General features: G+C 30.9%; 1 protein-coding gene across 3 annotated transcripts in view; it reads left to right on the top strand.

The window, feature by feature from the left end:
• The window catches only part of eag (potassium voltage-gated channel protein ether a go-go), a 364,129-nt gene that overhangs the window by 320,000 nt on the left and 30,162 nt on the right, over positions 1–13,967 (top strand). For 2 of the 3 annotated variants that reach the window (XM_074126880.1, XM_074126882.1), the window contains one exon: positions 5,223–5,355. In XM_074126880.1, the coding sequence (XP_073982981.1) occupies positions 5,223–5,355 (133 nt within the window). Of the gene's footprint in view, positions 1–4,903; positions 5,049–5,222; positions 5,356–13,967 lie in introns of those variants that run through there. The other variant, XM_074126881.1, reaches the window with a different exon arrangement.

Here is a 13,967-nt window from a genome sequence, read left to right as displayed (position 1 = left end):
CGAGATATTTAGGGTTAACGTTTGTTTCTGTTCTATAAAGTGTAAATTTCAAATATCTCGAAAACTTCTAGATAGATTTTGTTTATATTTTACCTGTATATGGAGACTTCTATTGTGTATAACTGTATAAATGTTAGTATAAATCTATCGAGCAGAAAACGAGATATTTAGGGTTAAAGTTTGTTTCTGTTCTATAAAGTGAAAACTTCAACTTTAAATATCTCGAAAACTTCTCAATAGATTTAGTTTATATTTTACCTGTATATGGAGACTACTATTGTGTATAACTGTATAAATTGTAGTAAAAATCTATCGAGTAGTTTTCGAGATATTTAGGGTTCAAATTTGTTTATGTTCTATAAAGTGAAAACTTCAACATCAAATATCTTGAAAACTACTCGATAGATTTGGTTTATATTTTACCTGTATATGGAGACTTCTATTGTGTATAACTGTATAAATGTTATTAAAAATCTATCGAGCAGAAAACGAGATATTTACAGTGAACGTTTGTTTCTGTTCTATAAAGTGTAAATATGAACTACAAATATCTCGAAAACTACTCGATAGATTTTGTTTATATTTTAGCTGTTTATTGAGACTACTATTGTGTATAAACGTATCAATTTTAGTAAAAATCTATGGAGCAGAACACGAGATATTTAGGGTTAAAGTTTGTTTCTGTTCTATAAAGTGAAAACTTCAACTTCAAATATCTCGAAAACTCTTCGATAGATTTTGTTTATATTTTACCTGTATATGGAGACTACTATTGTGTATAACTGTATAAATGTTAGTAAAAATCTATTGAGCAGAAAACGAGATATTTAGGATTAAACTTTGTTTCTGTTCTAAAAAGTGAAAACTTCAACTTCAAGTATCTCGAAAACTACTCGATAGATTTTGTTTATATTTTACCTGCATATGGAGACTACTATTGTGTATAACTGCATAAATGTTTGTAAAAATCTATCGAGCAGAAAAGGAGATATTTAGAGTGATAGTTTTTTTCTGTTCTATAAAGTGTAAATTTGAACTACAAATATCTCGAAAACTACTCGATAGATTTTGTTTATGTTTTACCTGTATATTGAGACTACTATTGTGTATAAATGTATCAATTTTAGTAAAAATCTATGGAGTAGAAAACGAGATATTTAGGTTTAAAGTTTAAACTAAATATCTCGAAAACTACACGATAGATTTTGTTTATATTTTACCTGTATATGGAGACTACTATTGTTTATAACTGTATAAATTTTAGTAAAAATCTACCGTGCAGAAAACGAGATATTTAGTGTTAAAGTTTGTTTCTGTTCTATATAGTGAAAAATTCAACTTCAAATATTTTGAAAACTACTTGATAGATTTAGTTTATATTTTACCTGTATATGGAGACTACTATTGTGTATAACTGTATAAATTGTAGTAAAAATCTATCGAGTAGTTTTCGAGATATTTAGGGTTAAAATTTGTTTATGTTCTATAAAGTGAAAACTTCAACTTCAAATATCTTGAAAACTACTCGATAGATTTGGTTTATATTTTACCTGTATATGGAGACTTCTTTTGTGTATAACTGTATAAATGTTAGTAAAAATCTATCGAACAGAAAACGAGATATTTACAGTGAACGTTTGTTTCTGTTCTATAAAGTGTAAATATGAACTACAAATATCTCGAAAACTACTCGATAGATTTTGTTTATATTTTAGCTGTATATTGAGACTACTATTGTGTATAACTGTATAAAGTTTAGTAAAAATCTATGGAGGAGAAAACGAGATATTTCGAGTGAAAGTTTGTTGTTGTTCTATAAAGTGGAAATTTCAAATATCTCGAAAACTACTCGATAGATTTTGTTTATATTTTACCTGTATATTGAGACTACTATTGTGTATAAATGTATCAATTTTAGTAAAAATCTATGGAGCAGAAAACGAGATATTTAGGGTTAAAATTTGTTTCTGTTCTATAAAGTGAAAACTTCAACTTCAAATAGTATCTCGAAAACTCCTTGATAGATTTTGTTTATATTTTACATGTATATGAAGACTACTATTGTGTATAACTGTATAAATGTTAGTAAAAATCTATCGAGTAGAAAAACGAGACATTTAAGGTTAAAGTTTGTTTCTGTTCTATAAAGTGTAAATTTCAAATATCTCGAAAACTACTCGATATATTTTGTTTATGTTGTACCTGTATATAGAGACTACTATTGTGTAGAAATGTATCAATTTTAGTAAAAATCTATGGTGCAGAAAACGAGATATTTAGGGTTAAAATTTGTTTCTGTTCTATAAAGTGAAAACTTTAACTTCAAATAGTATCTCGGAAACTCCTCGATAGAATTTGTTTATATTTTACCTGTATATGAAGACTACTATTGTGTATAACTGTATAAATGTTAGTAAAAATCTATCGAGTAGAAAAACGAGACATTTAGGGTTAAAGTTTGTTTCTGTTCTATAATGTGAAAACTTCAACTTCAAATTTCTGGAAAACTACTTGATAGATTTTGTTTATGTTTTACCTGAATATGGAGACTACTATTGTCTACAATTGTATAAATTTTAGTAAAAATCTATTGTGCAGAAAACGAGATATTTAGGGTTAAAGTTTGTTTCTTTTCTATAAAGTGAAAACTTCAACTTCAAATATCTCGAAAACTACTCTATAGATTTTGTTTATATTTTACCTGTATATGAAGACTACTATTGTGTATAACTGTATAAATTTTAGTAAAAATCTATCGATTTTATTTTAATAAAATTTATTTAGTTTCAAATAGGGTACATTGAAAATTTGGGTATACCAAGTGTAATTGTAACAGATTAGGGATGTTTATTTATAAGTTACGTAGTTGTACTGGTTAATTCCAAATTCCAATACAAGGATTATTTGTTGGTGAGTTCAAAGTGTTGTTATGGCTTATTCACTTTCTTATGATTTTCAACAGTGCAGTTATGTGTGAAATTGTAATTTGGAGTAATACGAACTATATGAAGTTTTGTTTAATTACTTGGTAAAATATTTCTTAACATTTTCTCTAATATTTCAGAGATATCAGAAGTACATTTTTAAAGCGCAATTCGTAGCCTTTGACTTCCTTCTTTTAAGATAATATGCTTAAAAATTGACTACTGGTCCATCTAAAAGAATTTTCAATGAATTAAACTACTTGATAAACTAACACTGTTGAGTGCTCGTGAACACGTTTTCTTGCAAAAACAAACGTTATTTCCCGTACAAAGATGAAAGGAATCCTGGAAAATGATATATTGTTTGAAAGCCCATTAGACAAGGAAACTTTTATAAAAAGTGCCAGCACCTCGGTCGGATAATGATCACGTAAGGGCCTAATGAGTTTTCTTAAAAATTTCCGATTACATTTAATTTTCCAGCATTCGGAGGAAGATTGAGACTGTTTGGAGAATAACTTATGCTTCAAAATGGTGTCAATTTTTAGAAAATTTATCTTTCTTTCTAACCGTGTCATCAGAATCGAATTCGGATTAAAACTTTCTGAGTAATAACATTTTTATTGCAAAAAAGTAATGATTTTAGAAAAAAAAAAAAATTAAAGTGGCGTCACTCAAGAACAGTGGAAAATATTAAGTTGGCCAATACGTCATTGAATTCCACTTTAGATGTACTACACACAGTAGGCCTATGGACATTAACATAGTTACTGGTTCACCCTGTAGAGAATGATATGCCCTATTTTATAAATTTTGGGAATATTATCTCTTATAGAAAAAGGGGAAAAAATTGTCAAAGTTGGATGTTTTTCAACGTTATGCAACAGTCCTACCGGGCAGTTTTAATTTGTTTACCTATTAAATACGATGTTCCTATTAATTATGATGCATTGATAAATTACGAGACGGGCAAGCAATAAATAACCATTAGTATGGTAAAAAAAACTTGCTAACTACAGACCCACAGCCTCATGATCTGTTTTTGTTTCTACTTCCCAGGGGATAAACCTGGTGGGATAGAAAATTATTTTCGTTTGAATTTGCATAATTATGGATTTGTTATTCGCTGGGCGATTTTCCCTTCATGCTGCAGTAAACTGCTGCTTCTCCTTAAGAATATTGATATCTTCCCTAGATCTAATTCGAACGCTTACAAACTTACCCGGATTACTATTCTAAAAATTCTAACTCTTTAATTTTTTTTTTAAAATTGGAGTTTTTATGTAAAAAGTTACGATTTAATACAGGCTTACTACAATAAATTGTAATTTTTAGGGAAGTATAAAATTATTAGCTTTCTAAAACTTCAATTTAAAACAATAACACACTAAAAGCTTTTTAAAAAATAAAAATAAAAGATAGGTCTTAAAAAGTAAGTATAGGTTAGGTCAGAGATAATACTCAAGAAAATTATTATATTAATACGTACATTAGAACTTCTTTATTTTCATAAGTACTGTGAATACGTACACATTTAAATAAAGAAAGAAGAATTATTATTGCCGATTTCTTTGTGTTTAGGAAATCGAACGTCTGATACTTTTCTGTGCTATGTAAGGATAGTGCTGTAAAATATGTTGCACAGACCTGAAGATGCCCTAATCCCTAGGTCGAAAGCTTAGCAAATAATTATGACTAAAATTTGCAATGACCTTTCTTCTTTTTTGATTAATGAATCAATTACAACAAAACAATGAACCATACTTTACAATTTTTAAAATAAATTTTATTACTAATCGATCTATCATATTGAGACTTAAACTCGATCGAGGTAGGCATTAAAAGACTTGTGATTCTTTCAACTCCATTATCATTCCTTTTATATATGTATGCATATATATACAATGTGGAAAATAGGATTAATTTGGCAAAGTAACTATAAACCGATTTATCTTAAAACAGAAATTTTATTTTGTCACAATAATACAATAATTACAATTAATATCAACTTTAGAAATAAATAGACCAAAAATCTTACCTAAAACAGAAGATCGGTTTTTATAGTCAATTTCTATAATATAAAGTTACTACAAAACAAGAAATTACTTTCAACTTTAAATGCGTGTAAGACTTATGTATTAACCTCACTTTACCTTCCTTCTAAGATGTAAACAATTAACAAGCGCGCGCAAAGAAATAAAAATGGCACTTCACTTCTACATATATATAAAATAATACATATTATTTGTGTCTGATTGTACGTTGCAGTTATAGAATTTTTTTTTTGTGCTGTGGCAGGTGATGCAGAAATCTTGCCGTTGTACCTTCATGTACGGTGAACTGACCGACAAGGAGACGATATCTAGGATAGACGAGTGTCTGGAGACGCAGCTTCACGATCAGTTTGAAATTTTACTTTACAAGAAGAACAGTAAGTAAAAAAATTGAACGCTAAGATAGTATATTAAATGTTTATTAAAAATAGTTTTATTAATCAAACTCAAAAGTTAGAAGATTTCTTTTTATTTTATGATGTATGGCAGAGCAATCGGTTCTGAAATGGTGGTCAGCTTGTTTTAATACAGTCTATCTTCGACTGTAGGGCGTCCGTACGGGAGAAGATGTAGTCAAGTTTCTGGGGAATCGATGTTTATTTCATTATTCAAGTGGCAATTCTAATTGGAGATGTTGGCTCTCTCTCTATTCTGGAGCATTACTTGATTTAGGTCTTCGAACAAATCAGAGAAAAAAGCCCAAGACAAATAGAGTAGTTCACTAGATAGTTCTACTTCAATCCTGCTTAACTTTAGGCCTTGAACATTAATATCATATGCAGCCCTATACAGCCACTTAGGGTCGAAGAGACAAGGTCGATTTAAGTCGAATAGCTGTACCGGAACCTCTCAGATTTCTTTAGTGACTAGAGTACATCATTTTTTAGTCATTTTGGTCACGGAAATACCGAGCCAAAGCCCCTTCTCTTTATTTCAAACTGTTACTCATTCCTCAGTTATTACGACAATATGATTCTAACAACTCTATGCTATATTATTTGCCATTTAAGGCTCTTGTAGCTTCTTTCTCCTGGAAAAACATTTCTTTTTCTTCTTGCGTACTATTAAGTCTTTTTTAATCAGACGCCGGATAATCCAATCCCAGTGGGAATCAAAGTCGGATCGCCTGAAAAATTCCCAAATATTCTAAAGGTCACCAAAGCAATGAAACCAACTCTGCCATATACATTTTTATATTTTGATTATTGTGAAAAATTTAAATTCATTTAAATAGTCTAATAATTATTATTGCAAATTATTGATACTTAAAATTAGGGAACAAAGTTAAAAAATTTTTTTAGCCAAAATGTGCGAAGTAGGATTAATACAACTTCTTTAATACAACAAAAGTAAACTTTAGTTTGAGAGTCCAATCAACGTTGATAATGAAAAGTAATCAATTGAGAAATAACTAATAGATCTTTCCTTTTAAGACAAGTGATGTCCAAAGAATGGTTACTGAATTCATCAAGATAAACCTGGATCTAGAACTCATACGACTTTCAGAAGACAACATTTGAAGACATGGATTCCCCTCTGAAGAACACTGAGCAAAAGTAGCCCTTTTACACTGACACAATACGCTATTTCATCTTCTTTTTGACAGAACCTATTTATGCCTACCAAGCCCATGCAATTCATATGTTTATTGCATCTATAATGACCAGGTAAAAGGCCTACGATAAATTCTAATGGTTGTCTGGTCTTGCTAGAGTAATGGCGCATAAAGTTTTTCGCCAGCCTCTGGTCCGGAGTGTTTCCAATCACCATTCCTGCGACTTATTGTGCAATCATCCCTTGATGTCTGCATTGACAAGGCGTTTGTGCCACAAAAGAATTCAGATCCTCTGACCATTAGACGGAAGGAATTTTCTTCCTTTATCATCAACGACATCAACAGTGGGTTCAACATAAATCCGTAAGTTCCACATTATAGTGTTGAAAATTAAAGCCACAATGTTTAAATAAAGAATTCAAAAAAACTGTGGAAATTACCAAGCTTCAAACCAGGAGCTTTTTGAATGCACCTTTTATTAAAGCAGTCTTAAGCAGTTTAAATTCTGACCTCTCAGAGAACATTGAATACTTGAATTATTGTTCTGTGATTGACTTTATTGCTGGAACAACTTTACAAATCATATTTGGACTACTGAATGACACTTAAGTGCAACTTATGATCACAGATGGAGTTGTGGGATTTCTTTTACTATTTTTTTGGACATCACTTAGTTTTTAGCCAGAAAATATTTTAAAAAAACGAAAATCAACAAAGAAAATATAATGACATTTAATAATAACACATAATATTGTATTTAAAATTCAATTTAAATTGAATTTCTAAACAAAACAAAAAATAAGTTTTGACAATTTGTGTTGTTTACAGTAGTTATTCTCCTACTTCATGTGTTTACTGTTTTGTACCTTTTCATCCCTACAACTTCGCCTCATTTACCCTTTATATATAAACGATTTTTTTTGTTGACTGTTCTTTACTATACAATAGTTTTGGTATTTTTCATACGTTTTATCTAGTTTAGTGTTTTATAGTGAGTAGTGACACCATGCATCTAATTATATCTATCTTAACCTAGTTCTTATATAACCCTTACACATTTACTGTTTAGTATAGTGACCATGATTGTTTGAATGTCCTAATGTGTTATTAGACAAGATTAGCATTTGTTTTTTTTTTCTTTTAATGAATTTCTCTTGCACCCTAGTAACGATGCAAGAGCACGTTGCACTTCTTCCTATGCACAAAGTACTTATCAAATATCAAAAAAGTTATCAGTATGGTAAGAAAATAATTTTATTATTATTAATTGAACTCAGTAAAATAAAAATTAAACATTATATTCTTCTGCGGTTTTTTTTTTTTTTTGGTGCTACAGATCGATCCGCGTGTCTCACCTGTGACTAAACGTTGATCTTATTACGGCTGACCTAGAACTGGCCAGCTAACGTTCTTCGTATTGGCCGAGTATACCCATTATTTCCAGCTTTGACTAACCATAAGGCATTCTACCTCCTTCTTCTACAGCTATGGTTCAACCTTATCGGTACTAAGTAACTTCTCAGTGCGTTTCGTTAAAACTCTGTCGTTACTTTTTACTGGAAATTCTACTTAGCCATGGTCTTACATTGCATTCTGTTATACCGAGCTTTGTTTCTTGGCTAGATCGCGGCTGTTCTGCATTCTCTTGGCTTCAGTATGGCCAACTTTCCTCCACGGGAAATAGACATTTCTTCATGATGATGAGAGATCACGATGTCCTTGAAAAGCGCCCAGCTTAATTTCCACAGTTATCCACATTTCCTCAGTGGATATGTGCAAAACTATTTTAGCTAAACGAACTACCTCATTTTCTTCTACCTCATCATCCATGATGATGGCTAAATAAAGGAAGTTGAAGACTGTTTTAAATAATATCTAAAGTGATGCTTAAAAACGTTTTCTCCTGGCAATTTCAGCAAGTACATGGCAGAGCTCTGAAGTTTCGCAGCCCAGTGAAGAGCAGTTCGCCCTGGAGTACGTATCAACTAAGAGAGATGGTGGATTAATGAAGGAAGAAGTGTGGTAACATGAATGATTCTTTCTAGGGAGAAGTCTTCTTCATGAAGTGAAATATTTGGTAGCCTTGATTAGCACGGTGAAAAGTTAATTTTAAGCAACCATTTCCGGATTGTGTTACCAAACTCTTTTGGACTTTGTCTTGAACTAAGATTCTAGGGGGTCTAGAGAGAAGAAGGTTGTAGAGAATTATTTCTCTCTGGAACGCGTCCTTCTGCAATAACATTTTTTTTTTAATGGCAAATTCGTTACTAGCATGTTATGCATTAGCGTTCACTTTAAGCACCATTTTAGCTATCTAGACAGAAATATGGAGAGAAACACAACTTCATGACTCCAACTTCTTCACGACACAACTTCATGATAAAAAGACCTACAGAAATATTAGAGGGTAATAAAAATGACATGGAGTAACCGTTGAATTAATGCGCATACATCCTATTGTATTAGATTATAATCTGATTCAGAATCTTCTCCTTTCAGGATGAAGGTCTATGTTTGGGTCTGTTTGTGCTACCCAAATACAACTCAAATTCCCTTCTTCTGGTTCGGTTCTACAGCCCATCAATGGGCCTTCTCCTTGATCAGCTTCCACATTAATTGCAATTGTGGGTGTTCAGCATGTTTTTGGAGTCCTCGCTAACACCATCAACCCACCGTAACCTAGCTAGGGCGTCCAACACTACTTGTGCGCTGCAAATTTATCTCCATTACCTTTCTGGATATCTCGTTATTCGCCATTCTAATTTTATGGCCTGCCCAACGTATCCTACTTAATTTTACCACCTTAACGAAGTCCGGAGACCTGGAATAGGTGTATCAGGACCTTCTCCAGGTTTCTCCCTCTCTAGTTATTCGCCGAAGAAGAATCTTTATTTTAAAGCTTAATCACTCAAATCACCAACCATTTATTTATTAACTGGGTATACCAATTCATGAGACCTGCAATATTTTGGGATACAGAATAAAAGTGGGAATCCTTACAAAAGATGACCCCCAACAAATGCAAGTTGCGCATTTCTGACCACACTTCCGTTAAGGCAGAACTAATTCTACGATTAACTTAAAAAAAAGCAAGGTACTAAATCCAAGAACAGTAACTTTCCATTGTTCAGCTTCATTTTCTTATGCCAAAAAAAGAGCTTTTGTAAGGCCCAGCTGGTGAATCTTGTAATAAACTTCAGCTTTCGGTGAGAGTATATTTTAGGGTGCACCATTTTTCTAAGTCGCCTCTAAATTACTGTTTTGTACAAGATTCCGGGTATGTGGTTACTCGAATAGTGTAATAATAAAATTATTAAAATTTTAAGAAAAAAGAACAAAACTAGGACACGACCAGGAACGATCCGCAACCCTTCAACCTCTAAGCCAATGGTCTAGCTTAAGACTCTTAATGTGAACTTCTTATGTATGTTAATTAATGTAAAATTAACTCACAAGAATATAACTTTGGTACAAAAAAAAAATCGAAACTGATGTATCGAACATAGTGATTGTCTTAATTCAAAAAACTACACATTAATATTTAAAACAGCTGGCAAACAAAGAATAGTACAATCAGCTGTTCATCATTTTGTAAAAAAAAAAAAAACTTTATTTCTTAATCAATCACTTTATAGAAAATTCTCTGTAAATATTTGAGTATTTACTGCAAACATTTTATTTCTCTATGAAACGAGAACACAAATGAATAAGCACTACCTAATTTACTTGTTAAATTATAATATTTTATTTATGTTTTAATATCATTTTTTAATGTTTCTTTTTTGGGCGAAATGTTCTTGCAATTTACACACAAAAAGAAAAATACGTCAAGTACATTTAAAATTGGTTTTATTACTAAAGCATGGCTTCCGGTTTGCTTCTATTACTTCCTTTTTTACTATTACAATACATGACTGAATCTTGATAATATTTCGCTTGCCTTTAATAAATAATATTTGAATTAAAAAATAATAATAAAGACTTGAAACAAAATGTAAAAAAAAAAGGGAAAATATTTGAAAATAATATAAACAAAATAAAAACTCAAATTATTGCTAATATACGTTTGGATTTTATAGCATGCTTTATTTAATTTTAAAAAATAATTTTCTATTAAAACTTATTCCACTTTTTATTGCTTTTTTATTATTATTGCCAGTTCATTAATTATTTATTGTAAACTCTTTTTTTTGTTTTTAATTTAATTGCTTAAATATCTTTTATATCACAATGCAAAAATACTGGTATTTACTGACGTCATAATTGTTGTAGGTAATTGGAAATCAGCGCAGCCTATAGTAGAAAACCTGGTATTAAACTGATCTGTATCTGAGAGTCAGAATAACTTTTTGAACTTGGATTTCATATTAAGAAAAAAAAATTAGATGTCTGTTATAAAAAACTATTTTTTTTGCACAAAAAACGTTGAAACGATTTTCTTAAAATTCGGAATTTTCACTACTTATTGAATTCGTTAAAACATTACAGAGGTCATGGAGGTCGCTCATTACATTTACATGGCGCTATTGTGGTAAGCTTAACCCACCCTGAACCTTTCTGAACTGCTTTAAGAAGCATTTTCTTGGGAAAATGTTTTAGAGATCTACCTATGAGCAAAGGAGTACCGGAAGTTAAAGGAAAAAAAACGTTTTAAAACCTTTTTGAGAACAAAAAGAAAACGTAACAAAAGTGCCAGTTCCGATTGGCTGAACCCTTGGTACTACTGGGTTCTACGCTAGCGCCTATTATTCCAAATATAAAATTAAACATTCCGCGCTTTTCCGTGTTTTTGAACCATGCTGTTCCAATCGCAGACCAGTTTGTGAAAGAAATCATGGAAACTGCGTGGTTTTTCCAATATTTTCTTTCTAAAATCAAAAAAGCTCAATACAAACCATTATCAGTAGGGAACGGATTCGTATGTATTTACATATTTTTTTCTAGGCAATTTACAGACGTTTTTCAACTAGAAGTATTCATACTGACACTCTTTAAGCCGTTTGAGCCTACTTTTATTTCACATATTTCCACATATTTGGATGTTATCGCATATTTATACATATTTGATGAAAAATAAATAAATATTTCTACATATTTAATCAAAATATGTACATATTTTTCATTTTGGGCATATTTTCATAATTGGGAGGTGGTTGACAGGAACTGTGAACCACAGACTGTGAATCACAGTGGTTAAAAAAGTGTTTTTAAAAGCACCAAGTCGCATTAAAATGCTAAAAGATCTCTATCCAGACTTGTGCCTTCCGCCAGAACCAATATTGACAAGATGGGGTACTTGGCTGGAAGCAGCTCAGTATTACTATGAAAACTACAATAAAATCAAGAATGTCCTTTCACATCTCGAAGACGAAGCAGTAGCGATAAATACAGCCGTCTTTATTCGAGAAACCTAATTTAAGGAACGACCTTGCATTCATTTCTGACAATTGCGTATTTCTTGCACAAGCCATTACCCAACTTGAGTCCCAAAAATGTTCGACTGACAGAAAACGTGTCCAACGTTAAAAAAGTCATCGAAAAGGTGGAAGGAATACCTGGTAGTAAGGGAGATCTGATCAGATCAAAACTGGTAGAAGTACTGAGCAAGAACAAAGGGTGGGAGACCATCTGCCAGATTTCTGATATTATCAGTGGAACAGAAGTCACCAACGAGATAACTTCTTTCAGCAAGGCACCTATAACAATCTGTAGATGTTGAACGATCTTTTAGTCGTTACAAGTCCATCTTACGCCCAGATCGTCGTCACTTTACGTTACAACATTTGAAATTTCATGTGGTTGCAAACAATTTCGAAGAGTGAAGTTTTGAAAATTGAAAATTTAACACATCTTTCTATAAATAGTAAAAATGTTCTTTGTTGTATAAATCATTATAACTTGTAAAAACAAATTATTTTGTTCCTAATAAATTATTATAAATTGTAAAAATATTCTCTTCTTGTATAAATAATTATAACTTGTCCCCCCCCCCAAAAAAAAATCCATTTTCATAAAAAAAAAATGTCCATTTTACTTAAATATTCCAGAAAATATTTTAAGAAAATCACATATTTTCCACATAATTGACGAAAATAAATGCATATTTTAGTTAAATATTTGGCATTTTTAAATACATAAAAATCCGTTCCTTACTTAGCCATTAATGAACTCGTTCTACTGCCTGTGAGCCCTTTGCTGCGCTCTCTTGGCTGCTTTAATAACTATTCCTTATGTCCAAGTGCAATTAACCAAACTGTTGAACAGATCGTGGTCTCATCATAACATTAGTAAAATTTGTATTGGTTATATCCAAAATTAAGAGTCCAGCAGTTGTAAACCAAACTTTTAAATTTTTTAGAAGTATTTTAGCATTGTGATAAATTGAATTTTTGCATTTAACCATTCATTCCATTTCTTTGTATCGTTTTTTTTTTCTATATTAATTTCCCCTTCCGAATTTGAAATTTAGTCTTTTCGAATAAGATTTTTCAAATAAATAATTTTTAAATTTAATTATTTGCTTTTTATTTGATCTACATTTGTGAAAATGTAAAAACTTTGTAGTTATATTTTTCTCTAGTAATATTTCTATTGTTTTCCCTTAACAATAAAATTTTGCATTACCTAATTTGATGTAAATGACAATTTTGTAAATATTTATTTAATTTTATTTCTAATCTAATTCATATTTTGATTAAAATAAAAATAAATTTCATTTTATTTATTTATTTTTTTTGTGCAACACAAATGTCAGAACTAATAAAAGAGGAACCCTTTACATACCCTTTATATACACAAACTCCAATGTTTTTTCTTTTTGTTTTCCATTAATTCTACGTTCTGACTTGGAAAAACATTTAACATTAAAATAAACATCTTGCCAACATGCATTTCTTAAATTCCATTCTTCTTAACAGTGGCTAAACTAATTCAAACATTCTGTGGTCTGTTCCTTCCTCAACTTATCTTTTTACCTGGTCCGTTCAGTGTGATCCGCAAAACCTGTTTCTTTGTTTTCTCGCCCAGGTAAAAAAAAATCCTAAATCAATATTTTTGTAAAGTTCCGAGCCGTAAATATTTACTTGGGAGCGCCGTTGTCAATCAGGTTGTTATAAAACTAGAGTTCTAGCTCAAAAATGTTCAAATAATTGTGGCAATATATACATTCACAAAGCACGAATGCAGAAAAATGTACATCCCTATCTAATGAACCTCCATTGCTAAGATTACTAAGAAATTTGTATTATTTACATCTGTTTTTAATTAAGAATACAACTGTGGTACAAGTTGTTAAAAGGTATGAATTTGCTTGCACATAATTTTACCCCCATAAAACAGAAAAGGAATCAGGGAAATCGATTAAGAAACAATCTATGAATGTGGATTACGTTGTGCATCACAATTGAACTAATAATCAACAAATTGGTCGATTGT

This window comes from Rhodnius prolixus, unplaced genomic scaffold (genome assembly GCF_049639745.1).
Source record: "Rhodnius prolixus isolate KJV_2025 unplaced genomic scaffold, Rpr scaffold_3, whole genome shotgun sequence".
Taxonomy (NCBI): Eukaryota; Metazoa; Arthropoda; class Insecta; order Hemiptera; family Reduviidae; genus Rhodnius; species Rhodnius prolixus.
Note: the sequence above shows the minus strand (reverse complement) of the source record. Positions and strands in the feature narration are given on the sequence as shown.